Source organism: Scatophagus argus, chromosome 19 (assembly GCF_020382885.2).
Source record: "Scatophagus argus isolate fScaArg1 chromosome 19, fScaArg1.pri, whole genome shotgun sequence".
NCBI classification, from domain to species: Eukaryota; Metazoa; Chordata; class Actinopteri; family Scatophagidae; genus Scatophagus; species Scatophagus argus.
In genome coordinates, this window is record NC_058511.1 from 5,115,985 (window position 1) to 5,140,971 (window position 24,987).

The 24,987-nt window shown below is 42.9% G+C and overlaps 1 protein-coding gene across 7 annotated transcripts in view; it reads left to right on the top strand.

Annotated features, from left to right (window-relative positions):
- Positions 1–24,350, top strand: part of sipa1l1 (signal-induced proliferation-associated 1 like 1) — a 66,692-nt gene extending 42,342 nt beyond the window's left edge. For all 7 annotated transcript variants that reach the window (XM_046372355.1, XM_046372352.1, XM_046372351.1 and 4 more), the window contains 18 exons: positions 245–419; positions 2,153–2,256; positions 2,527–2,684; positions 7,331–7,910; positions 9,963–10,061; positions 10,246–10,421; positions 10,541–10,828; positions 11,252–11,401; positions 12,033–12,166; positions 14,400–14,497; positions 14,826–15,313; positions 16,440–16,631; positions 17,499–17,667; positions 17,865–18,099; positions 18,450–18,620; positions 18,779–18,890; positions 19,250–19,328; positions 20,375–24,350. In XM_046372355.1, the coding sequence (XP_046228311.1) occupies positions 245–419; positions 2,153–2,256; positions 2,527–2,684; positions 7,331–7,910; positions 9,963–10,061; positions 10,246–10,421; positions 10,541–10,828; positions 11,252–11,401; positions 12,033–12,166; positions 14,400–14,497; positions 14,826–15,313; positions 16,440–16,631; positions 17,499–17,667; positions 17,865–18,099; positions 18,450–18,620; positions 18,779–18,890; positions 19,250–19,328; positions 20,375–20,518 (3,552 nt within the window). In that variant the 3' untranslated portion in view covers positions 20,519–24,350. The remainder of the gene's footprint in view (positions 1–244; positions 420–2,152; positions 2,257–2,526; positions 2,685–7,330; positions 7,911–9,962; positions 10,062–10,245; positions 10,422–10,540; positions 10,829–11,251; positions 11,402–12,032; positions 12,167–14,399; positions 14,498–14,825; positions 15,314–16,439; positions 16,632–17,498; positions 17,668–17,864; positions 18,100–18,449; positions 18,621–18,778; positions 18,891–19,249; positions 19,329–20,374) is intronic.
- The last annotated feature ends 637 nt before the right edge of the window (positions 24,351–24,987 follow it).

Consider the following 24,987-nt stretch of genomic DNA (forward strand, 5'->3'; position numbering starts at 1 on the left):
AAAACAAGCTCTTTGATACTCATGCTACCTGATGCAGTCATCAAAAGCTGAACCTCTGAAAATATCAGCATGATTTATCTGGAAAATGGCATCATGACTACCGAAGAATAACAAGGTCGTTACTCTTAAAATGCCAATATTAGCTTTCCCTAAAATGCCAACATTATTACTCTGACATGACTTCTACAGAGCAATATATTTTTGTCTCCCCTTTTCATTGGAATAATGTCTGTTCTATCCATAGTTAAGTTTTCAGCGGAAAGTGGGGGTGATGTACTGCATGGCAGGCCAGAGCAGCGAGGAGGAGATGTACAACAACGAATCAGCCGGTCCTGCGCTAGAGGAGTTCCTGCATCTGCTGGGCGAGAGGGTTAGACTCAAAGGGTTCACCAAGTACCGGGCCCAGCTGGACACTAAGAGTACGTACATGCACGGAAACCATGGGTGCAATGGAAAACCCTGTACTTGGGGTTTGGTTGACACAGAAACTAATGCTTAATCCACAGCAGATTGTAGCACGCAGGTGGTGATCAAAACCTTTGATATGTCGATGGCTGAACATGCCATGTGATATTTAAATTAGTTGAATTAATAATCGTTTGGAATCAGAAAGACCTTTCCTTAATATGTAAATATGTAGAAACAAGATAAAATCACAGCAGCAAATGGTATCAGCCCAGAGGCCCAAACAGCTTCATAAACTAAGAAAAAGTACATCGAGGCGTGTGTTTCTGCACTCCAACATATGTGCCACCCTGAGGGGGTGGGAGTACAGGGAACACTCTCTTCTTGGAGACCATATGGGCTCTGAAGTCCAAACCTCCCTTATAATTGGTGTTGTTTACAGAACCAGATCTGAGAGTAGTTGAAGTCACTGTGTGTAAACCAGCTAACTGGGCCATCCCTTCTCACATGCAAAGAGCTCACCAAAAGAGCTCTTCATAGTCTACAGCACAAAATACAGAATTTAGTCAGGTGTCAGGTACTCTAAAATCACTTTTAACATGAGGACCTTTATTAGGGTAAGGATGTGTGAAGTGAGGAGTGAATGAAACACTGGACTGCAATTAAATAAATTAAGTACAGCATTTGGCTTTATTTCACTACTTTGTCGTCAGTGTTGCCTATTTTTGCAGTCTTCAAGATGTTAAAGTAAACTGTATATAGTTTACAAAGTGTCGCATGTATATTTCAAGCATAGTCCATATTGCAGACCGTGAAGTGCCCATTCATGCAGTAGAGCATTTGTGAGATCAGACACTGATGTTGGACCAACAGGCCTGGCTCACAGTCTCCATTCGAATTCATCCCAAAGGTGTTGGATGGGGTTGAGGTCAGGACTGAGCCAGTCAAGTTCTTCCACACCAAACTCATCCAACCATGTCTTTATGGAGCTTTGCTTTGTGCACTGGGGCACAGTCATGCTGGAATAGAAAAGGTCCTTCTTTGTATGCTGAAGCATTAAGATTTCCCTTCACTGGAAGTAAGGGATCAAGCCCAAGCCCTGAAAAAAAAAGCCCCATGCCACACCTGAATTCAATAATAAAGAGGTGTGTCCCAATACTTTTGTCCGTATAGTCTATATCGCCATACTATCCGGATATCAATTTAGTCATCCTCCATAATTCTTTATGAGACAAAAACTCTCCCAGTCACTTTTTGCAGGATATGTAATACGACCTTCAGTTAGCCTTTTGTAAATTAAATACAGCCAAGGAGAGCACTCCCTATAGAATCAGTGTAATTAATTGATGTAATCTAGCTAGGTTAAGTATGGTCTTTTAAATACCTTGTGCCTGTTGTGTTCTCTGAATAGAGCACATCGATAGACTGTGGAGGTGGTTATTAACACGCAGTGGCTCTCTCAAGGGCCAGAGCCCGTTAAGAGCTCTGGGATCACTGGGCCATCTGATCAGGGGAAGATGTGGAACGTAAAGAAGATGTTTGATTGTAATCGCTCACAGTGTGGTAGTTTATAATAATGTTTCAGACAGAATAACTATTGTCTGTGTTTTGCTAATTTTTTAGTTGGCTGTTGTCATTGCTCTCTTTGTTGTATGATTTCTAAAGTAACAATTTTATTCTAAATTAGTGCCTGTAGGACATTGTGAATGGTTTTACACTGGAATATAAATGCTTGTATCCCCCTCAGCTGATTCGACAGGAACCCACTCCTTGTACACCACTTACAAGGATTATGAGATCATGTTCCATGTGTCTACCATGCTGCCCTACACACCCAACAATAAGCAACAGGTATGTTATTCACAAGGCTCACAGTTCTATCATACTGAAAATCATCATCTAGGTCAAAAACATACAAGCTCATTTTTCAGTTTGACTGTGCCATGGAAGTGATTAAAAACTTGGCCAGTCACAACAATTTACAATAATTTCTTATAGTAATTTGACTCATCTGTCTTTATGTTCACAGTGCAGTGTGCTTTATAATTTAACTGTGGTGCAAGTTTTAACATAAGTGACTATTTAAACCAAGTTTCTCCTGCTGTCCTTGTGATTTCCCAGTTACTGCGGAAGCGTCATATTGGAAACGACATCGTCACGATTGTGTTTCAGGAACCCGGAGCACTCCCCTTCACTCCCAAAAACATTCGTTCACACTTCCAGCACGTCTTTGTGATTGTGCGTGCTCATAACCCATGTTCGGACAACAGCTCCTACAGGTGAGATATGCTGACCCAAATGTTGCAAGCCAGTCTAGTTTAACCTACAGCACACAAGTTAACTGCTGGCTTATCTTGCATGAAAGAAATGTGGTGTCAGGGACATCATAGTAGAACTCGGTCAACTCACAAAAAGGCCTTGATTCTCAAATTTGGCAGAAGAGACTGCAAAGCAGAAGAAAATACTGCCTATCACCAGAACAATTATTCAGCTGAGCCTTTTGAAATCACTAACCAGCTGAATTTAGCAGATTCATGCTGATCTTCTGTGAGGTGGTAAAATAGAATTAAAAAAGGCAAACAGGCTGCAGATTAGCAGCACTGCTATTTTTTTCATGTTGATTTGTGATGCTACCTTTAAAACATGTAGAATATGTTTTAACAGGTTTTTATTTTTCAGCAGTTTATCCAAACGCTATAGCGAGTGCAATAGATGCATTTAACGATAATGCTCTTATCCATTGCCTCAAAAAGTTGTACATCTCTTGTTGCCTTTGCAGCTCCACCACTCCGTCACAGAGTAGGCTGTGATTGTTGAGAGACCTCTCCACAGCTCACGATTTATTACCACATCGTCAGAGAGTGTAATACATACGAAGTGCCAATCTAGAGTCTTTTTTTTTTGGCGAAATAATGAACTTTCAGCCTATCTTCTTTTTCCCATTTAAAACTGTTCAGCTGTGATGGACATTTCTTCCTGCTTATTCTTGCCTCTGTCTTGTTATCGAGTCTTCTGTCATTCTCTCTTATCTTGCTCTCTATAACTTTTCCTCTCTGTCTCACTAATGGCCATTTTAGTTGCTGTTTGAGCACATTGTATGAGGTCTTAATTGTCCCCCACGGGGCAACTTTGTTACTGAGCAACAACACACACACACAAAACACAAACAAAGAGCCCAGCAAAAGAGTGATCGTACACCAAATACTATTTACATGCGCCTTCTGTGATTCACTAATGTGAATTAAGTTTTTGAAGTGAAAACTAAGTTCTCACACACTACGGAGGTGAAACATTAGTTTTCAGCAGTAAGTCACAGACACCTCAGGGACTACGACTTTGACTGTGAGTCACATCATGTGTTAAGTAAAAGATGCTTTGAAGCTTTGGTGTGTTTACTCTCGAGGACTTTACTCTCGAGGACATTCGCATACATACACGGCAGGGAAAAATATCACACTTCTTTGTTCTGTTTAGTGTAGTTCTGCCTTTGAAAGCAGTGGTTCCTAACCTTTTTTTGAACTGTGGCACCCATTCAAAGGACACTTTAATATGTGAATATTAAGTTAAATAATAGAGACACAATCTCAGTCACTCAGACTGAAAGTCAACAGACGCTTTGAAGATTTCGGCATACTTTACTTAAAATAAAGGATGTATACAATTAAACATGCTAATATGTCCATTGTATTTTTCTCTTTCGAAATTAAAAACAGTGAGATGAGGACCACAATGTACAGTAAAATGAGTTTGCTTTTTAGTTTAGTTTTGCTTTTTGCTTTTTTTATCCAACTGTTTGTAGTAAAGCAGGCCTCGTGATTTTTGTTCTTTATTAATTGCTTTAACCCTATGTACACAGTATGTGGTATAGTTGCTTGCTTATTCCAAGTGCTTTATAATTCACTCTCATTTAATCAAACCTTGATGGTTGCAATGCAAATGGCTTTTAAAATGAGGGCTTATCCAGGTTTTCAATGCGTAATGTTTTAATATGCTTAGTAAAATATATCCCAGTGCAGTTTTATTTTAACACAGAGACGTGACCACAGTTATGAAACTATTACTAGACCAGACAAACAAGCATCATGTACTAATGAGGTAACTGTGACTGAACTGACTTGCAGTGAAAATGTTTTATTATTTTTTAATTATTATTCATTTTGTATTATGACACTTTCATGTGATGCATTGATCTTCTCTGTGTGGTTTACACTACATTAGAAGTGTAAAAAAAAAAAGAAGAAAACACTAATTCCTCATAATCATCAGTTTCAGGGACTGTAGGTAGTAGCGTAGTAGAGTAATTTCTGTCTTGTCACAGTAAGGTATAGAATACGGGTGTCTCGATATGCCAGTTTTGATACTAACTGTCATATAATGAAACACTGACATAGTATTAATAAAGAAGTATCATAATGTTGTGTAAATAATGCAGTACAGATGTTAGACCTTGTGCATCTTTTCTGTAGTTCATCTGGCTGCCTCCTCTAGTCATTATTGTTATCATGAATACTTTTGGCCACAGTAATCGTGCAGTGTGAGTGTGACATGGTGACAGCCCCAGTATGCACAACAGCAGATATTTTCCTTAAGTCAATCCCTGATCTCTGTTTCCATGTCTAGAACACATTATTGCATGTGCCCAAACCAATATGCAAAAAAAAATACTGCAAAACGTAAATGAAACAATTGTCACAAAAACATGATGTATGTACGTTTTCCTACACACACACACACATACACATACAGTACACCTCTGAGCCACCTACTCCAATAGGTATTGACATGTTTTGTTTTTTTTTTGTTTTTTTCTTGCCTTGGCTCAGTGGGCAGCAGGTCGTGGATACTGGAAGAGTGGCGCTGCCCACACACTAGTTATTTATAAGACCACAAATCACTGAAACCACAGGAATGTGCTCTCTGATTTTCACTGCCAAACCTCCTGCCTCGCAGATCACACAGCAGTCACACAGCCCTGCAGTCCCCATTGCACTGCATTTTCCTTTCCATCCCTACCTCTCATTCTTTCTCACCTTCACCTTCTTCTCACTTTTTTTTCCTCATTCAGTTTTTTTTGTGCTCTCTCTGTCTTGTTCTCTGACTTTCATAGCTTTACCTCTCTCCCTCTTCATCATCATCACTTCTTTTTGTCCAGCATGAGTCACAGGTCGGGTTGACTGACTCACAGGTGTTTGAGATCAGTACAAGTGCTTTTAGTGCCGCAGTGTAATGTATTGAGTGGTGTGTGTAGTGATGGAAAAGAATAAGAATAAAAGGTCGCATTTTATTTTTAATCATTTGTTCAGCTTGCTTATGGCCACTTTAACTGCTCCGCTCTGAAACACCCGTCGTGATTCATTTGTCATCTGTAGAAAAGCAGGTGAATGTTACCTCGAGATTATGTCACTTGTTTTATGTGTTCACTGTCAGTTTAAAAATTTAGATTTTTTGTGCTAGTAACAGTCATGATAAGAATGCTTCAAGGTGAAAGCTAGCTATAAGGACCATCCTGGGCTTATTTTGTTTCTGGCATTTGTTTTGTTGATGTGAAGGCAATAGATTATCTTCAGCATATCTTTACGATACTTTAATGTAATAATCTAAGTGCTGTATTATTATATATTAGTTTGCAGGGAGAGCAGCCTTCTGGTCAGATTCAAGCAGATATTTCTTGTCTTACCTGTGTCTGCCACAAACAAGGAAAAGCAGGAAATGAGGTGTCAACAATTTGACGATTGTTATAATTGAACACCACGTCTGCTGTGAGCGCGGGGTGTCTCTGAGGTATGTTTAGAAATATGTGGGTGACACATTGACTTTAGTTGCTTATTAGGCAAAGCGATTAATCCTGGTGTCAACATATGTGCTTACGTATGTCGGGGGGGGTGGGGGGGGCGTGTGGGATGAGAACTTTGACTTTCAGTGCTACTCTTGTCAGCTGGTAATTATCACCTGAGACAGGATCTGTGACTGAGCTCATTTGGTAAAGACAAAGTCAAGTCGAGGTGTCCCATGTGTATGTACACATGAATAGTGCTTTTCTTGGTCCTGCAAAAGGCCATTTCAGGACACCGTTTTGTTTTTTTTTTAATCCCCTGACTGCTTCAGACTGAGACATTCCAAAGATCAGGTTGTAAGTCTGTTTGTCTCACATAACAAAAAAATGCATTTTTTCCCACTAAGTAATCATTTCCCTGTCTTTTCAGAGTCTCCCACACAGTCCTCCTTTCTCAGCCACATTTTCTTTTTCCCTCACTTTGGGTTTTCTGGAGCTTTGGGGAGGAGATTTGGAATAGCACTCTCCCCTCATCCTCCTCCTCGACTCTTTCCTCTTCTTCCTCTCTATGGCTGCTCAGCTGAGTTCCTGACATACCAGACAGGGCAAACAGCCTCAGATGGCCATTCCAGAGGCTTAATGAAAGGAAAAAGGGAATGAGTAAAAGGGAGGTGGAGAGCAGGGAAAGCAGGGAGGTATAGGACATGTAAATGAAGTACATATACAGTTCAGAGAACAAGCAAATACACATAGCCTCCACATGATAGCAAATGTGCTAATACTTATGAATTGCGTTTAGATAGATAAAGACAACTAATTTAAAATCACAAATAACGCTTTATTTGTTCCCATGCTTGAATGAGCAAACAGCATGAGGCTTTATATCAGACATAAAAGCTGTTGTAGCATCTGGCAGTATTTGTGACATAAGTACTTCAAGCTTGAATGCAATGTGACATTTTGAGTGGATTTACAGTGTAATAAAACACTGAATCTAAGCCAGAGGATGTTTGATGTCTGAACAAAATACCCAACCTAAATTGGTCAAATTCTGTGTCAATACTGGAACAACTGCTTTATTAACAACCAGTTCTTCTCCTTTTTTTACTCAAATCCTTTCTCCTCTTGTCTCATTTTCTCCTCTCCCTGTAGTGTGGCGGTCACCCGTTCCAAAGACGTGCCCTCTTTTGGCCCCCTCATCCCAGAAGGCGTGACCTTTCCCAAGTCCTCTGTGTTCCGGGACTTCCTGCTGGCCAAGGTCATCAATGCGGAAAATGCGGCCCACAAGTCGCATAAGTTCCGTGCCATGGCCACCCGAACACGCCAGGAGTATCTACGCGACCTAGCTGAGCGCCACACCACTAGCACACCCATCGACCCCTCGGGAAAGTTCCCTTTTATCTCGCTGGCCCACAAGAAAAAAGAAAAGAGCCGGCCATACGGAGGGGCAGAGCTGCGCAGCCTGGGGGCGGTGACCTGGCCGGTCCATGCCGAGGATCATGGGACCGGAGGGGAACTGGAGGCCCTTCTGGCCATCTCTAACGACTTTCTCATCTTAGTGGACCAGGAGGCCAAGGCCGTAGTGTTCAACTGTGCCACAAAGGACGTGATTGGCTGGACGCTGAGCAGCCCTGCGTCTTTGCGGATTTTCTACGAGCGTGGAGAAAGCGCGTCTCTGAGGAGCATCAGTAATAACACTGAGGACTTCAAGGAGGTGGTCAAACGTCTAGAGGTTAGAAGGCACACTCATCAGTATGTACATATGTGATAAGACCGGTGGTTTGTGCTTAGATAATGACGTTCTTAAACATGTTCTCGATTGTAGTAATGTTTAATAAGTAATGTTTGCTTTATTTTTGCAATTACATCATTTAATTTGCTAGTCTGTGTGCCCTCTCCTGTCATAGCTGAGGTCAGGGCAACTACACATTCAAATTCTAATGAGGCCAATTGGTGCCAAGTTTATTTGCCAACAGAACTGACATAACCAAATGAGTGTCACGACTCCTGTGGTTGTTGGGAGACTGAATAAGACCAAAGAATGGCTGAGGTGACAAACAAATTTCTTCTTGTGAGCAGACAAGTACTGACAAACCAATCAATGGACTAAAACTCTGTCATCTTCCATTGATTGACCTGGCCCACTCACAGTCTCTCCTGCTTTTTTTATTCATGGCTGTCAGACCGCCAGAATGACAACATTTTTGTTTTCACATGCCAAAGCTGCTGTCTCATTACTTGTCTCGACTTATTGGGGGAGTTTCAGAAACACCTCTGGACTACATACTCCTAATGGCTCGAACACCTACACATACAGTGAAGTGGTGCTAGCTTTTTCTTAGCTGTTTCCATGGAAACTGCTTAGAAAAAAAGGTGTTTTCTTATGTAATCATCAGTGCTTGAGAATACATTCATTTCCCCAGCCTCTCCCTACCTTCAAACTGTGTGTGTGTGTGCACGCGTGTGTGATGGTTTTTATCAGGTACTTATGTAACCTGCGCAGCATCCTCCGTCTTTGATTTACACACATGCACATACACTAACATATTGGAACGCACGCACATTGTTATTTGGCTCAGGACTCAGAAATGTATCACTTTCATGTTACATTTCATGCATCTGGCGTTAATCTTCAATCATTTGGACTACCTCAGTGCCAGAGAGCGGAAGTGAAGTGGCCTTAGGCCACGCGCTTTCTGGATCTTTCTCTCCCTCTCCTCTGTTTTTGATCTCTCTTTTTCCTCTCGTTTGCTCCTTATCGGTCTCTTTTTTTTCTTGTACTGTCTTCAGCTCCCACGCACACATTCAGAAACATCAGAGAGCATCTTAACAATTCCTATCAGGTGCCAGTCTACAGCATGATTTATTTACACTTCCCTGTGAGTTTGTCTTCCATAGAGCTTTTGCTAACGTCCTCTTTTAGACAGAAATGCTAGGTGCTCTGAAGCTGCTGGGTATTTGACTGGAGGGGGGTGGGGGGTGGGGTTGAGTTGTGACCCACTACAATAAAAAAGTAATAAGAATGAGAATTAGTTTTACCATATCCTTTGCTGTTGCCCTTTCAGAGGTGATCCAGGTTGTTTCTCCTTAAACATTTGTTTATTTTCAACTTTTCCACATCACTCTTGGTGAAAATAAAAGGAACGGCTCCTTTCTGGTGCTCCTCATCTTGCCAGAATGTTAAGAGTTGCATCCTTCCATGAAAATGCATGAAGTTCAAAAGTATTTCTCCAAAGCGACGCATCTCTGTGTGAACACAGCCTGAAGTGCTGAAGCAAGAGACACCTGCTTTCATTTCTGTCATCTGTCGAGCGTGTGTGACTACATGAACTCGCACATCTAGTGAGAGGTGTGCCACTTATGCTGGAGCATTAATTCATCTTTATTTATGGCCACAAATCTCACAGGGACTTAAGTTGCTTTAAAAAAATCTCCTCTCGAACTTAAAAGAGAGTGCCTGTGTACATATGCGTTGAACATGTTCACACACATATGGAATCACACACATTTTCAGGGATTTTTCTGACAGTATGACAGTTTGATGATTGTGCAGATTTGTATGTATGTGTGTGAAAGTTAAGTCTGCCTTAATTTTTTTTTCCTTTCCCTTCTTTCCTTTTTCACTCTCATTTTCTGTTCACTTTTTTCTTCTCACCTCTTCCCCTGTTGGATTATTTTTCTACTTCTCTCCTCTGATCATTCCTGCCACTGCATCTTTCATCTGCACTTTCTCTCTCTCTCTCTCTCTCTCTCTCTCTCTCTCTCTCCTATGTCCTATGTCCAGTTCTTGACTAAAGGCTGTGAGACATCTGAGATGACGCTTCGTCGAAATGGCCTGGGGCAGCTTGGCTTTCACGTGAACTATGAAGGCATTGTGGCTGAGGTACCTGTCTGTACATAACTCAGATGGTCTTCTAAAAACGTATTTTAAAACAATCTTGTTTGCTGGAGTACAACACGTAATGGCATAAGTGGACGCTGTGACTCTCTATCTTGGATGTTTGAAGAATGAAGCATCTCACCATTGCAGCTGTAATGCAATCAGACTTTGTTGCTTTTGTTAAAAGGTGGAGCCATATGGTTACGCCTGGCAGGCAGGACTGCGGCAGGGAAGCCGATTGGTAGAAATCTGCAAAGTTGCCGTAGCAACACTGACCCATGAACAGATGATTGACCTCCTGCGGACCTCGGTGACAGTGCGTGTTGTGATTATCCCACCACATGATGACGCTACTCCACGCAGGTAGGTGGGGATGGGACGTCATTTGATTCCTTTAAGTTCTGCTGTGGCCAAGAGAAAAGAAAAGCCGTGAACCCTCGCCGACACGGACACACACAAATGTCCTGTCTGCTATTCTACAGGGGATGTTCGGAGCTCTACCGGATGCCTGTGTCAGAATACAAAGGCAGCAGCAGCGATAGCGGCTCCTTCGAATACAAGTTCCCCTTCCGCAGCAACAACAACAAGTGGCAGAGGACGTCCAGCAGCCCTCAGCAGTCACTGACCGCCTCGCCACAGCCCCACACACCCAACCGGGCCATCAGCCTGGGCAGCTCAGTGGGGAAGACCCTGTCAGCTGAGAGGCTGGAGAGGGGCGCAGTCATCCCACGAAGTGTCAGCAGTGATGGCCGACCCCTGGACACCAAGAGGTTAGAGCCTCATGGCTGTTTAATTATGAATCATTGGAATATAGTGTTTATATTAGGGGGAGTGTGCCAGGGTAGTATTATAGTATTCATAGTTTTCATGTTTCTCCCGTGTGAAACGGCACTTATTTTCACCTCTAATCCTGTTGCAATAAGACAAACAAATCATTGCAAGTTCTGCAAGGTTAGTGTATCAACAAGGTACAGAAAAGGCAGCTATTGGGTGTTAAGCTGATTTTAACGCAGATGCTTTTAATTATTCATGTACTTTTTTATCCAGTGTGGAAACTAAGCCCACTGAGTAGTAATCAACTGAATTTCCCACAGTGCTTTATCGTGTTTTTCGTCATCCTTTATCTCCTCCATTTCCATGTGCTCGTAAATTCTCACATTCTCTGTCTACACATGTATTTGTTCATATTCCAGGATGTCTCCCGGCAGTGAGAGCTATAGCCTGGCGTCCTCTCTTGCGTTGGGTCGTTCTCCTCACAATCGCAGCTCTCCCAGCAACCTGTCTTGTTCCAGTGAGGCCTCCGGAAGCTCTGCTCACTGGAGGCAGAAGTCTATGCCTGAGCAGTAAGGAAGAGGGAGGGTGGGGGTGGTTGTGTTGTGTTTGTCTGTGGCTGTGTTTGTTTCAGAATATTTTTATGTAAATTACGGTTATTGTTTCAGTAAGGCATATCAGAAGCAACAAATTTAATTGTCAAAAAAAGTTTTTCGCTGCCTTGAGGTACCTTCTCCTGTCATCTCATTTTTCATGTTATCTTTAGAAAGCAACTAAAACAAATGCTCTACTGATCTTGGAAGACTGTTTGTTTTGGAGTCCTCATTTTACATCTAGGAAGCTGATTTACTCAACCCAACTAAAGTTTATCAAATTCATACTTTGCTTTATTGTAGCAGAGGTTGGCTTGCGATCAGATTCATTTGACAGTTGTAACAGTGTATGACATTAGTGTAGGAGTGAGGTGATAGCATTTGAGTCTTTGTGTAAGATAATGCTCTTGACAGAATATCTTTTTTTTTTATCTTCCACCCACCACCGCCTGTGGGAAAATGTATTGTGTTTCAAGCTCTGTCATTCCGTCAGTTCTAGTTCTGCATGTTAAATCAGTGGAAAAACACATTTAGCTGATAAAATAGCTGAATTAAAAAAAAAAAAAAAAAGTCAGTCTTCTGATCATGTGCTTGTGTGCTCATTCACCAGGTTTGTGGGCAACCGCCACTCTCCAATGTCTACGGAGAGACGAGAGGTGGTTGGAGAGGGCGGCTCCAGTGGGAAGTCCACGCCCAATTGGTCAAGAATGGAGGAAGGGGGAGGAGCTGAACGGGGATCCACAGGTGAATAAATCCTGTAGAGAAATGATGGAGTTATGACAGTAAACTTGGTTAGAGGGAGATGCAGTTTCCAGTATTTCCAGTAATCCAAGTGTTTTTGTATGGGAGGTTTGGGAGGGCACTTGACACATGAATAACATGGGAGTACAAGAAATAAATCATCCATATTTATATGTATTGCTAAATGCTTTGAAATGACAGGTTTGTATGTGTGTGTGTGTGCGCGTGTGCGTATTATGTTTGCGTGCATCTCCTCATCTGCTAGTGACAGTTTTTTGGAGCAGCTCCTTCCAGAGTTTGAAATACCAGACTCGCTTCTCTCTCTCTCTTCTTTCCCCCTTTCCCTCCTCTTCCTCTTCCACAAGCTGTGAATTGTATTGCCTTCACAGAGGATGTCAAGGTCTTTCCAAACTGACAAAAAGGTGGGAAGATAATGAGGCAAACTGAAAAAATACACATAGTTGTTGTGAAAATGAGATCCAACAGTGCTCTCAGTTAAAGTATATGGCATTTTTTTCTGTTGCTCTCCACTCTATAAGGTTTAATAAAGGAGAAAGAGAAAGGGGAGAAATTCCTTTCTTTCCTGTCAACAGAGTTGGCCAGCCTTCTCTTTGTGTGCCTTTCCTTCCCTCCCTTCCTCTCTCCAGTCCTCAGCTGCCGCTAATGTTTGCTTCTCATTCATCTTTTTATTCTCTTGCACATTGGCTTTCATTTAATTACGACTATTCTCCCATGCACTGTTTTTTGGGAAGTTTTGCTCTTGTTTACGAGCTCGGTCTCTGAAAGCCACAAAGACCACATGCTCCACTGCTGCTCCTCTGATTCCCAGCAGGATGTTGCTTTGGTAGATTGTTGACCAGCCTGCTTTCAGTCATTCCCTCAACCTGTTCATGACTGCCACAATCACAGAGAAAAGCCCTAGTCTCTCATTTTGTGGTTGTTTATAGCACTTATGTCTTTATTGGTCAGGGTGGAACAATGCAGGCCGGGCCAGCTCGGCCTGTGTCAGCCAAGTGTCCAGCCCTTCAAAGTCTACTTTGCTGCCTCTGTGGTTTGGGGTTCTGTCCTTTCCTCTTCCTCCCTTTTTTACCCCCTTGACCCGTTAGTCTTCTGCAATGATGATGTGGCCATGCTCTGTCCAGAAATAACATAAGTCATGCAGAGGGCAGGGTAGTCACTTTTGCTCTTATTTTTTTGTCTCTCCGTTCCTGTTGCACAAAAACAAGACATTACCTGAGCCCTTAATGTAGAATATGTAAGGTTCTTAACTCGAGTAATTATTGTATCAAGTTCTGCTGTTGAGTCTACCATTTAACGCTGCATTTGCTTCATTTTCTTTTCATATCCTGTGGCAGATTTATGATTAATTCATGCATTGGGTGGTGGGATGCAGAAAATTGCTATTTGTCATGACTTTCCTTTCAATGCACAGCAGTTTTTAACTACCCTAACAGCATCTTTCAGTTCATCAAGGTCTATAGAAGTGCACACATTAACCCAAGATGCTGGGAAAGTTTGCTTTTGCTTTGTCATGTTTCTTACCAAGACATCTGGTTGACCAGTCACATCTATAATAACTCAAAAAACAAAATATATCATAGGTGAACATGTAGCCAGATATACTTCGTATATAAGCACAGAGGCACATGCACAGGTATGAACATGTGCAACCATCTCTAATTGTTGCAGAGAGCCTTGTGGGAAAGTAAGTATTATGAATATTCTAACTGAGATACAGAGGAGTTCACTACATTGCTAGATTCACTTCAGCAGATGTTGTGATACCTCCCTTAGCTCTCCCTCTCAGGGTACTCTGGTCATTAGCTGCCTACTCTGTATGTCTTGTTGCATAACATGTAGACAATTACACAACAGTCTCGTTTATACCGTGAGTTTTGCTTCAGGACACATGTTCCCTCATGCTGCACAGCTTGCCCAGAACATACAAAGCCAGCAGGGCCCATCAGTGGACAGATTTCTGTTTGATCTGCCTTGCGTTTGATGACACGTCATCTGTGTTTCTGTTCATGGATATAGCAGAGGCAGAATGAAAACAAAGTCAGCGTTATGGGTCTCTTGGAGCCATGAGTACCTAGTAGCAAATTGCACAGAAGTGAGCAGAGAGAGATACAACTTCCCTGTTGAATCATCAACAAGTCATTTGTTTGTATTGCAGGGTCTGTTCATGTGATTGTGTCACCAACCCCAGCTGTTTTTATCGGTCTGTTTCTTGCAGAAGCCCCAGTCTCCAAGTCTGGTCAGGGCTACTCGGGAGCTCCCCGCATCCAGAGGCAGGAGCAGGTCATCCATCTTTCCCCGAAGAAGGGCAGCCAGGTTGGGCTTTGCACCTGACTTAAGCTATTTACTCAAACCATCAGAACTTTGACAGTGCAGTTTCAGTACTCTGTAACTCCTCTTTTTCCAAAGTGTTTGGCACTCATGAATTTGTTGTTGCTGTATAAATGACTTCTGTTAGCATATGGTTTAAAGTTCACTCTGTTAGCATAGTTGATAATAGTGCTGTCTGGCGTTTTAAAGTAATTTTAATGATATGTTGGTCATCAAATGACAGATCATTTGCTGAAAAACTGACGTACTCACTAACAAAAATACAACATCTATCATTTCCCTCCGCTCTCTCATTTCGTGTTTGTTCTGGCAGTCGGACGGGCCCTACTCGGGACACTCCAGCAGTAACACACTATCCAGCACAGCTTCCAGCGGGGGCCACAGTGACAGCGATAAGTGGTACGAAATGGGAGCTGGCGGAGGCTCCAGCGGTGACCAGGCTGAAACGGAGCCCAATGGCCTGGGAGGTGGAGGCTACCTCCAGGGAGCATCAGCTGACAGCGGCATTGACACAGGCTCTTACGGAGCCCCTCACCACTCCCACCCCCACTCTCACCATGGCAGCACCACCTCCCTGCTGGCTCCCAGCGGAGGCAGAGAGAGCAGAGAGCGCTCGGTGTCTCCATGGCATAGCCCCACTGAGGGAGGCCGCAGGATGCTAGAGAGGTCCCCTGCTGCCGCAGAGTCCCCAGGCCCTCCAGGAGAAAGGAGTCTGGATGGGACAGGGCGAACCCCACCTACTCATCTCCTTGTTAGAGACAGCAGCACCTACAGTCTGAGTGACGCTGGATCACACCCAAGGTCAGTCTGTGTGTTTTTCTGGTCATATTTAAGTGTTTGAGAGGGAGAAAGAGGAGTGTGTCTCTGTATAAAAAGTGGGTGGTTGCAACTCTTGGGGAGGGCGGAGTTCCAAGATAAATCTGAGTGGTTGTGTTTTGATAAGACAGAAGAAGCAAAACGACAACCCCCTGTGGTTGAACCGTGTCACAGTTCATTCATAAATGTATGTGACCTGCGATTAGTGGTTGTGGCTTTTCAGGGTTACAAACACAAAGGGTTAGGAAGCAGTGCTTTAAATGTTTCCTGTGGAGTTCAAACAAAAAGCATTAAGGTTTACTTTAAGCTGTCAATCAGCCAATCAGAAATCTAATTCATTTGAACAAAAGTTGCATCTTACAGCTTTAACTAATTTCTATTTTAATTTCAAATTTGACCTCTTCCACTCTGTCAGGTGTCATCGCAGTACTCGTTTGACCCGTGAGGACTGCTTCCAGTTCTCATTAATTAAAGCCAGTATTTCTCTTGCCCAATAAGACCACACTACTCAACTACCCCTCTCTCAATAAGTCTTTCCTGGAAACCAAGCGCAGGAGTAGTTTTAACTCCCTCTTATCTTTCCACATTAGACCCCAGGAAATGTGGAACACGTGTCTGACTTTTCACAGCTGAACTAGCGTCTGCTGAGAGCTGAGAGCCAGACCAGTGTCCTGCTCTTCCTGTTTGAGATAGTCTTGACTCACCCATTTAAACAGAGTTACAGTTCATGACCTTCATGTCATCTGTCAAGCATTTAAGCTTCAGTTGTACTCTGTCATAGTGGCAGAAGGGGAATAAGAATAAACTCTGAAATGAGTTTGCCAAGGTTGGCAGGTGATACTTTGATTAATATTTTCCATCTGTAACTCAATAATGGATGTCCTCCATGGAAATTCCTACGTGATTATTGCTACACCAATAATTACTTTTATTTATGCTCGAGCCAATACTGAAATACATTTTCCTTTCTAAAAAATACAGCGATCTGGGTAATCCATTATAAAATCCTGTCATTGCCTTCAGGAGGTCCTCAAAGTCAAGATTTAGACTTCTGTACTGTAAGCTACATGGCCAGGTTGAGTAACTCCTGTCATTCTCCTCCCTCCATCAGTGCCAGGCACTCAGGCCACAGCTCCCCAAGAGAGGAGTCCTCCTCCTCAGCCACCTCCCCTTCATCCCAGTCCTCGGCATCCCCCGGGCCCAAGAGCTTCTATCCCCGCCAGGGAGCTCAGTCCAAGTACTTGATCGGCTGGAGGAAGCCCGGTTCCACCATCAATTCTGTCGACTTTGGAGACACACGCAAGTAAGGATGAAGCAAAAAAAAAAAAAAGTTTCTGAAGTTTCAGATGCATTGCTCAGTGATGTTACAGGTGGTCCTTAAAAACTGGTTCATCTCAGCATTCAGTTTCTCCAGTGATTTGGTCCTGGTTGAAACTGATGTTACAGCTTACCTACACCACGTCCATCAGAAATGAATACCAAGTACCAAGTCTTTTATCACCGCTGTTGTATTGGGACAGTTTGGAACCCAGAACCAGAGGCATACTGGGTCGAGATCTGCTTTTTGAAACTGAAACTGAAGCCAATTCCTGTAGGAGGTAATGGGCAAATGAGCATTAGGACTTGTACAATATAATGCAATTTATTCACAGTCACAGCAGCCTTTGTTCTGTACAACATTTTGTAAAACTGTTGCGTTTGTGTTTCGACTGTCAGAGGTGATGATGGGACTTTGCAGTCCCCATTGTGAAGCGTTCTTATATCAGACAGCAGTATTATTTTTCTGCATCCCTGTAGGTGTGTTGGTCTGACAAAATTTAATATTACTAGTTTTACAGTGATAGCATTTATTATTTAGAGCTGATGTATAAGACTGTATTTGATCCCACTACTTGTCAATTCACCATACTTTTCTGTTGAAGTCTTTTGGTATTAATACTATGTGCATGGCTTGATTACCTCCTTGTGGTTGAGGAGGGTACTACACTAAAGGGTAACAGTGACGCACTGAATGTATAATTTACCAATAAAAATCTGTTCTTTGCATCTTCATCATTTATTACTGTTATTTTTTTGAATATGGGGATGACATGTTATTAGTGCAGCATGCATAATTTATGTCATGATTGTGGTTAGTTTATCGTCTGGCTGCGTCTGTGTGTGTTTTTAGGAAGTCTCCAGGAGAAGGTGGAGTGGAGGTTGTTCCAACCCCAGCAGCCAGGCCTTCTCTTCGGGACATGCACTCACCCCAGCCTCATGCCAAATCTACGATGGAGGAAGACGTGAAGAGACACGGCGCCCCAGACAGCCCTCCGCCGCCACGCAGACACAAGGAAAAGGTACGTCACATCAAAGGGAATTAATTCATTAATAAACTGCTGCTTGCAGTTCCATAGGTTTTATTGTAGTTTGTGAAACTGATGATTTAAGTTGATTAACAACAGATTATGGGTTACGGCTTCCAACATTTAAACCTGGCCACATAGTAAGTGTGGTAATGTTTACAATAATGCTTGCACCCATCACCCTCCTGCAGCACGGCCAGAAATCGCCACCAGTCCAGCCACTCAGCCACCGTCGCTCAATCCATCGCACCTTGTCAGACGAGAGTATCTACCGTGGCCAGCGCCTTCCTTCCCTGAGTGACTCAGTGGCCGAACCGACACTTGGCGCCGATGTCCTCTTCAGCTGCTCCACACTCCCACGCTCACCCACCACCCGTGGTGTTCCCCTCCGACGACCCTCCTACAAGCTGGGAGTCAAACTCCACGGTAGGCATTTTGCCTATAGATGTAGTTATGACAGCTGGAGTCCCATTTACATTTTCAGATGCTTGCATCTATTTGTAAAAGACAATATTTTGTAACAATAATCCTGCATGTTATGTAGCAATTTTAACCATGAAATGACATCAGTGTAGGAAAAGGAGATTTTTTTACATCCACGTGAAATCATGTGATTTGTTATTGATTGTAAAGTGAGAGTGTTTGGTGATATGGCTTATAAGTTCCTGATGTGTGTCTGCTGCCCCTGTTTGACTGAAAATGCATAATGTCAAAGAGACAGCATGGAAAATTCATTTTAACTTCACTTCTATCCACAAATTAATTTCCGTTTATAGGTGACCTCTCGGCCTCTGACACGTCGTTGGTGGATTTGGTGGAGCGTCATCGTGGACCCCTCCCTCCAGAGCTGATGCCCCTTCCATCCTCAGACAGGGACAGCCCCCTAGAGTGGACACACCTGGTTGATGTGGCCAATACCTTTGAGAGTGAAAGAAACACACATTATGGTATTATCAATTACTTACAAGTGGTCCTTTCTCAAAAAGTCTGAATGTTCTGAAATAAAGATAAAAAATTAGCATAAAGACTAATATCAATCTTGTGATTTTGTGTATTTAGAACTTAGACTTGTTTATACTTCTTGTCCATTTCTCTCTTCTTCCAGTCCAGAGAAGTTATGTGTTTGGGGATTCAAATCACAGAAGCAGTGGAGCCTCAAGTCCCCAGCAGCCCCACATAGAGCTGCAGCCGGTTCCACTGTCACGGCCCTCATCTAGGTAACATCGCACTCACACAGTCTTTACCGGTTTGTTTCACAAAGCACTTGTTAATATCTGACAGGGAATGAGATATACACAAGCCAGAGCTGAAACACTTGCACGCAAAGAAGTATGCAAGAAACGCAAGAGAGCTCAGGGACTGTAGCTTGTTCATTTTTGGAGTTTGTACAAAATACGTACAAGATGGATATTAATTAATAAACAGGTAGAGTGAATGAATGGAGTGCAGAATATACGAACGGCAGCCAGTGGAAAGCGTGGTTGACGACATGTAAACTGTGTTCTCTCATGGTTCTGCAGCCAGTCTGAATGTTATCTTCCACTGTAAAGGATGTGTGTTTTTTCCTTTTCCACAGTGAGGGTCACATAGGGCTGGAGAGGAAGGTGACAAAGCTGGAGGCCATGGTGAAGATGCTCCAGGAGGACCTGAAGAAGGTGGGAGAGAGAACACAAACGCATCCACACATGTGTACATATATACAGTACATACACTCTATGTGCCCACAACATTTCATTTGATTTTTTTTTTTTTTTTGTGGTCTGATGCTCTGTGCTGTGCTGAAAACTGAAAGGCTTTGCACAGCGGAACAGCGAACGGTTGCAAATAAATATTTTGTCTTCAGCAGAAAACACACAGTCAGCAGTTGAGTGTTGCCGCTGTTGTTTTTGTTCCGCTCTGCTGCTTGCTGTTGTTCACAGCTGACTCAGATTTCACTGCGATCACTCAAACTCTATCTGCCGTGTTCCCAGGCAGAAGGCTCAGAAACGACTTTCAGGAACGCCCTTCTTGTTTGAGACGTGTGTGTGTGTGTGTGTGTGTGTGTGTGAGAGAGAGAGAGAGAGACAAAAAAAAACAAAAGATTGTGGCTGTGAAGAAGGTCATTAAGAAAGGTGCTGATTGACAATCGGGTCATATATATCAGCAATTGAAGGGATCGTCAACTAAAAATAGCATCCTGAATCTGGACCCTGCTGTGCATTTAAAGATGTTTCTGGGAGGGCAGCATGTCTACCTGCTGAGCCTCCGTCAGTCAGCACGGGTAAAAAGTGAATTTTACTTTTCCTTTCCTTTAATCCTTAAATCCTTAAACGTACCGCTCCTCACACCGGTATACCATCGGTCTCTGCTGATCCCGACGAGACGGATCCACACTCACGCCAAATAGCTCTCATAAAATCAGCTCCAGCGAATGTTTTTAATACAACCAGTTTTGGTGATGGCGCAGAGACGCTGCTGGTGTAGCCCGCCGTCACGTTTAAATGTTTAAACTGATTTGAGCTGGTAGCTCCAGACCTTGAGACATACCTGTTTCTTACGTGATTCTAAATAAGTTCTCTGCTGTCTGTGTAGCAAGTGCTGTCTGTGCTTCTTGTTTTTAAAGTAGCAGCAGGTCAGTTTGATTATGTAGTTCTCTTCCCCAATCTGAACTCCTCAATAACTGATGTAACTTACAGATTTTTAACTGTCTCCGTTTTCACAGGAGCGTGACGAGAAGGTGAGACTTCAGGCTCAGATCAAGAGGCTCTGGGAGGACAACCAGAGACTGCAAGAGGAGTCCCAGACCTCTGCTGCCAAGCTCAAGAAGTTCACAGAGTGGGTCTTCAACACCATCGACATGAACTGATCCTGACCTGCTCATTTTAACACACACATACGCACACACACACACAGACAAACACACACGCACACACGCACGCACACAAATGCACACACAAGCACACACAGTCTGGATTTAGAGGCAGAGGAGGATCGACGCTGACCAGAAACTGTGCACAAGAAAAGTGGAGACTTGTTGACGGAGTCAGTCAGCCAAACCGTTCAACTATCTTCCGTCGGCTTCAAACATCAGTGGATAATACTGTCAGCCAGTCTCCACAGACACTCTGTTGAACCTCTCAGGATGAGACTCCAGAAAAATGGCGGTCGTTTATCAGATTATGAAGGACTGACTTCTTCTTTCCAATGGGATCATGAGAGCGTCGCTGAATTGATTCTCTCTTCTTGCTGGGCCACAATCTTTTTCACAAAATTGCCATCAAAGAGGAAGAACTTCCCCTCCCTCCTCTTTCTGAAGAAGCCATTTTTGCCTCATTCTGATGTGGTCATATAGAATCACCAAACCCACCCTCTTGCCAGGTTTTCTCAGTGGACATGTGTCCTCTTTGGCCACACTCTGGCCATTTATTGTTTCCTCTTTGTTCATCGTTGGGCACCTTTTTTTTTTAAATTGTGCCCAGCTTCTCTTAAAGGTGACCTGAGTCTTTTGTGCCAAGTCAAACCCGACTCAGCAGTGACATCCATGTGACATAAAGGAGGAAGTCTCTGTAATGAATCTGCCTGCCCACAAACACACAATGAATTTGAAGCCACCAGGAGAGGTTTTCATTTTCTTCACAAATAAGTGGAGAGAGAAGTTTATCGTTTCCTCTCTTCAAAGCTTCTGAGCACCGTAGGGTCAGTCGCTGATATGGAAGCAGGTCGATCCACCTCTGCTCGAGGAAAAACTGGATTTGTACAGCGTGTGTTTTCTTTTCCGTTTCCTCTCCTCTGTGTTGCCGAGATCTGGATTACAGCATCCTGTCTGCACTAACCAACAGCCGACCGAGGAGTATATTTATAAGCCATCGACAAGTGGTGCCATTAAACATGACTGATAATCCAGAGTGCTTTGGTCCATTCCAATTGTATGTGTCTTAAAAGCAATAGGAGGAAGTCAGGACTCATGTCTCTCCCTCTCTCTCTCAGAAAAGGGAGAGTCTGCTCTGGGAAGTAGTTCAGTGTGGAGGACAAATACATTTTAAAAGTTAGACTCAGAGGACACCAGTCTGTGCTGCACAAAGAGCCTCCGTCCACCCACTTCCATAAAGCAGTGAACATCATGCTTTTGGGGAAAAGGAAGGAGAGGACTTGACTCACCATCCCACTGTCTGGAATACAGAAAGCCAGCTGAAAATAAATGAGAGAGACATTTTCGGGAGTGAAAAGTGAAAGGGGACATTTTTTTTTCGCAGGTTAATTTATTTCCTTGTATTATAAATCCAATAAATAAGTTGTTCTATTCGTACAGTACAACTGACATCAGTGTTTAGTTCCTCAAGGTATAAAGGTAAAAGAAAAGGTCACTAGTTATATTATTTAAATGGCTTTCTTTCTTAATTCTGGCTAAAGCCTGACTATATGCTTTTTATTCTGTATTATGTTGTATTTTGTGGTGCCCGAGCCTGCTGTCGTGTTGCTTACAGTGCCCTCTAGTGATGACCAGTGGAAATGTCATGATAATTAAATGTGCTGCCAGTCACTCTGTATTTTTCCAACACCTCTTCAGCAATCAGTCAGACATCGACCGGTCGGCCTCACAAACAGAGAAGAGGAAGAAAAAAATCAGAAGCCAGCTTTGAGAGACAATCAAAGGTTGATTCTTTTTCTTTCCTTTTTATTTTTTTTGGATAGAGGGAGTAAACCTTAGGTGTAGGTGTACTTGAACGTATGTGGGCGCACAAGTGATAATTTTGAACATCATCGGTTTTCCTCAGGTTCAGTGTTTGTTGGGAACATGAAGACCTTTTGAGAAAATAGAAATAGCCATGATAAGAGGGAGCTACAGTGGCAGTGTGTGTTGTCATTGTGTGAATGTGCATCAGTCTATCCAGCTGTGCCTACAGTCACTTATTTTGGTCATTTACCCCCAGGCAGAGCAGGGATGTGCCTTTGAAAACAGCACCTGGGGAACAGATGAAAGGGAAAGGCTCTTCTTCTTCATCCACCACCCCCACCCCCCCACCCCCCTCTCTCTCTCTCTCACACACACACACACTCACATTACACACTTATGAGTTTTAATCAGCTTCATACTCACAGTTGTGGAGTGTGCCTCATAAATGTTTGTACGGCTTCAGCCTTTCTCTTGTTCATAAGAATATTTTAACTAAACACAATCAGGCTAGCCGGTCCTCAGATACAGGGACGTGTGTGTGTGTGTGTGTGTAGTGTGTGGAAATGTGTCCGTGTGTGTGCCTTTCGTCTTCAGTATCATGCAGTATATCTTTCTGTGCAGCTGGCCCCTGTAATAAGAGCGTATTGGAAGAAAAGTTTCCCCAACTCACAAGCAGGAGTCACAAAGCTGTTCCTATCTTTGAGCGTTTACAGTAAAACTGGCTCACAAATGTGGTGTAAGCCTTAATTCCTTCTCCTTTGCTATCAGAGAGAAAAAAAACACGTGCCAGTTTTTGAACCTCTTATAGTAAATTTGCATCTTAAAATGATGCAGTTAAAACCCTGCAGTGTATAAGCACAGAACGGCACCCGGTCTGAATGTAAAGGAAATCTAAACGGGCCCAAATAAATGTGATGTTAACTACAAGTGACATTCAGCTCTGCGGCTTTGCAGGGAGACGAGTGAACTCTTAACAAAAACAAAAAACGAAAGTCTCGGTTCTGTTTTAAGAATCTCTTGTCAGTCTGTATGGACGATGCCAACACCAGTGAACAGTCAGCAGCGATTTGTTCGTTTGAACAGTTTCAACAAGTCGGCCACTTGTGAAAATCAGTCATCCAGCAAAGTGAAATCCTTAGAATAAGAATGAAAGTGTTCTAGTTTTTTTTGGGGGGGGGGTTGTATTTCAAATTAAGTATGGCCAAATGACAAACTGTGCAGTGCAGATGTTTTGCTCTCATCTTTAAAAGTGTGCGTCAAGATGTTAGATACAACCTTACACAAAGACATAAACACACACACACACACACACACACAGCAGTCCAGTTACTTCAGTGTGAAAGCTTCTTTCTTTCTTTCTTTCTTTCCTCGGCTTTGTTTTGGTGCTTTTCAGAAGGTTATGGGAAATGTGAATGTTCAGATGTTCCATTTTGTAATATCTTTTTATTTTTAAGAACCTTTGCACAGTGTTTTATATTTAAAAGAAAAAGGATTGTGTTTACAGGCTTTGGATCAGATGGGTGAAGGGATCCATTCCTGTGCAGTCTTGTCTAGATGTTGCTGCGTAGTTTTCCTGCCAGTGCAGTTTTTGATGAACAGAGGGAGGTGCTCGACTTCATTCACTTCAGAGAAAGAGAGGAAACGCTTCTTTTCCTTGAGCGTCGCTGATCAGACAAAGGAGCAGGCTGGATGTTGTTTGCGCTGTAAGCATGCTGCTTTTCAGTCAAGCACGACTTGCGAAGTTAGCGATTGCAGCAGGCGAGGAAGGTTTCGCGAAGCTCAGAGTCACGGCTGACGCAGCTGTGCTGGAAGAACAAACTAAACCGCTAAGTGATCAGTTCTGACCGGAGGTAAAGCTCACAATGTCACGAACACTTTAAGTTTTGCAGAATTAAAGATACTGTTTACATCCCAGATCCATTGTCTCTGTAAAATGTAAAGGTATGAAAAAGACATTTGCAGTGATCACAGTATTAAAGTTTCTGAAATAAATAAATGCCGTATCGATTTGTGGTGCTGTCGACTTGTTTGTGTTTGTGTACTGTGCTGCCTTTTCACTTTTGCTTCCTCTGAACAGCAGCCGACGTGGTTTGTCTTGCTGTTTTCCTCTCTGTGCCTCTCATACACTAATAACAACAACTTCCCCCTTTAACTGGCACTCAGTGAAGTGGATTTACTTTGTCCGGCAGAGCTGCCTGTCTGATTGGATCTAACAGTGTAAGCGGAGTGAGGAGAGTGTAGAGGTCTGGGATTTGAACTGTGTCTGCCTCCGGCTCTTATTGTTCCCCTACCGTGCTGATTCACCTGATTGCACTTTAACTGCTCTCACAGCCAGAGCCAGAAACCACCTTGGCCTGTGTTTTCCTCTGCACTCGTTATGCAGCAGCGCTGGTCACCATCCTGAAAGAGATCGTTGGAAATGATAGGAACTTAATTCTGCTTGTTTATTCCCCAAGATATTACAAAATAGTTTTCTCTATTAATTTCATCTATCATTTTTTTTTTTGGATAGAAAGAGTACTGTTACACTATACTGGAGCTAAACATCAGTGGATGAAAGACTGAAAACTTGAATGTTTCCAGAATGTGAGATTAAGTGTTAATTAATGAGCTGTGATAATACAGTAATAAGGCTGTTTAAATGCCATTAAGTATGTAAA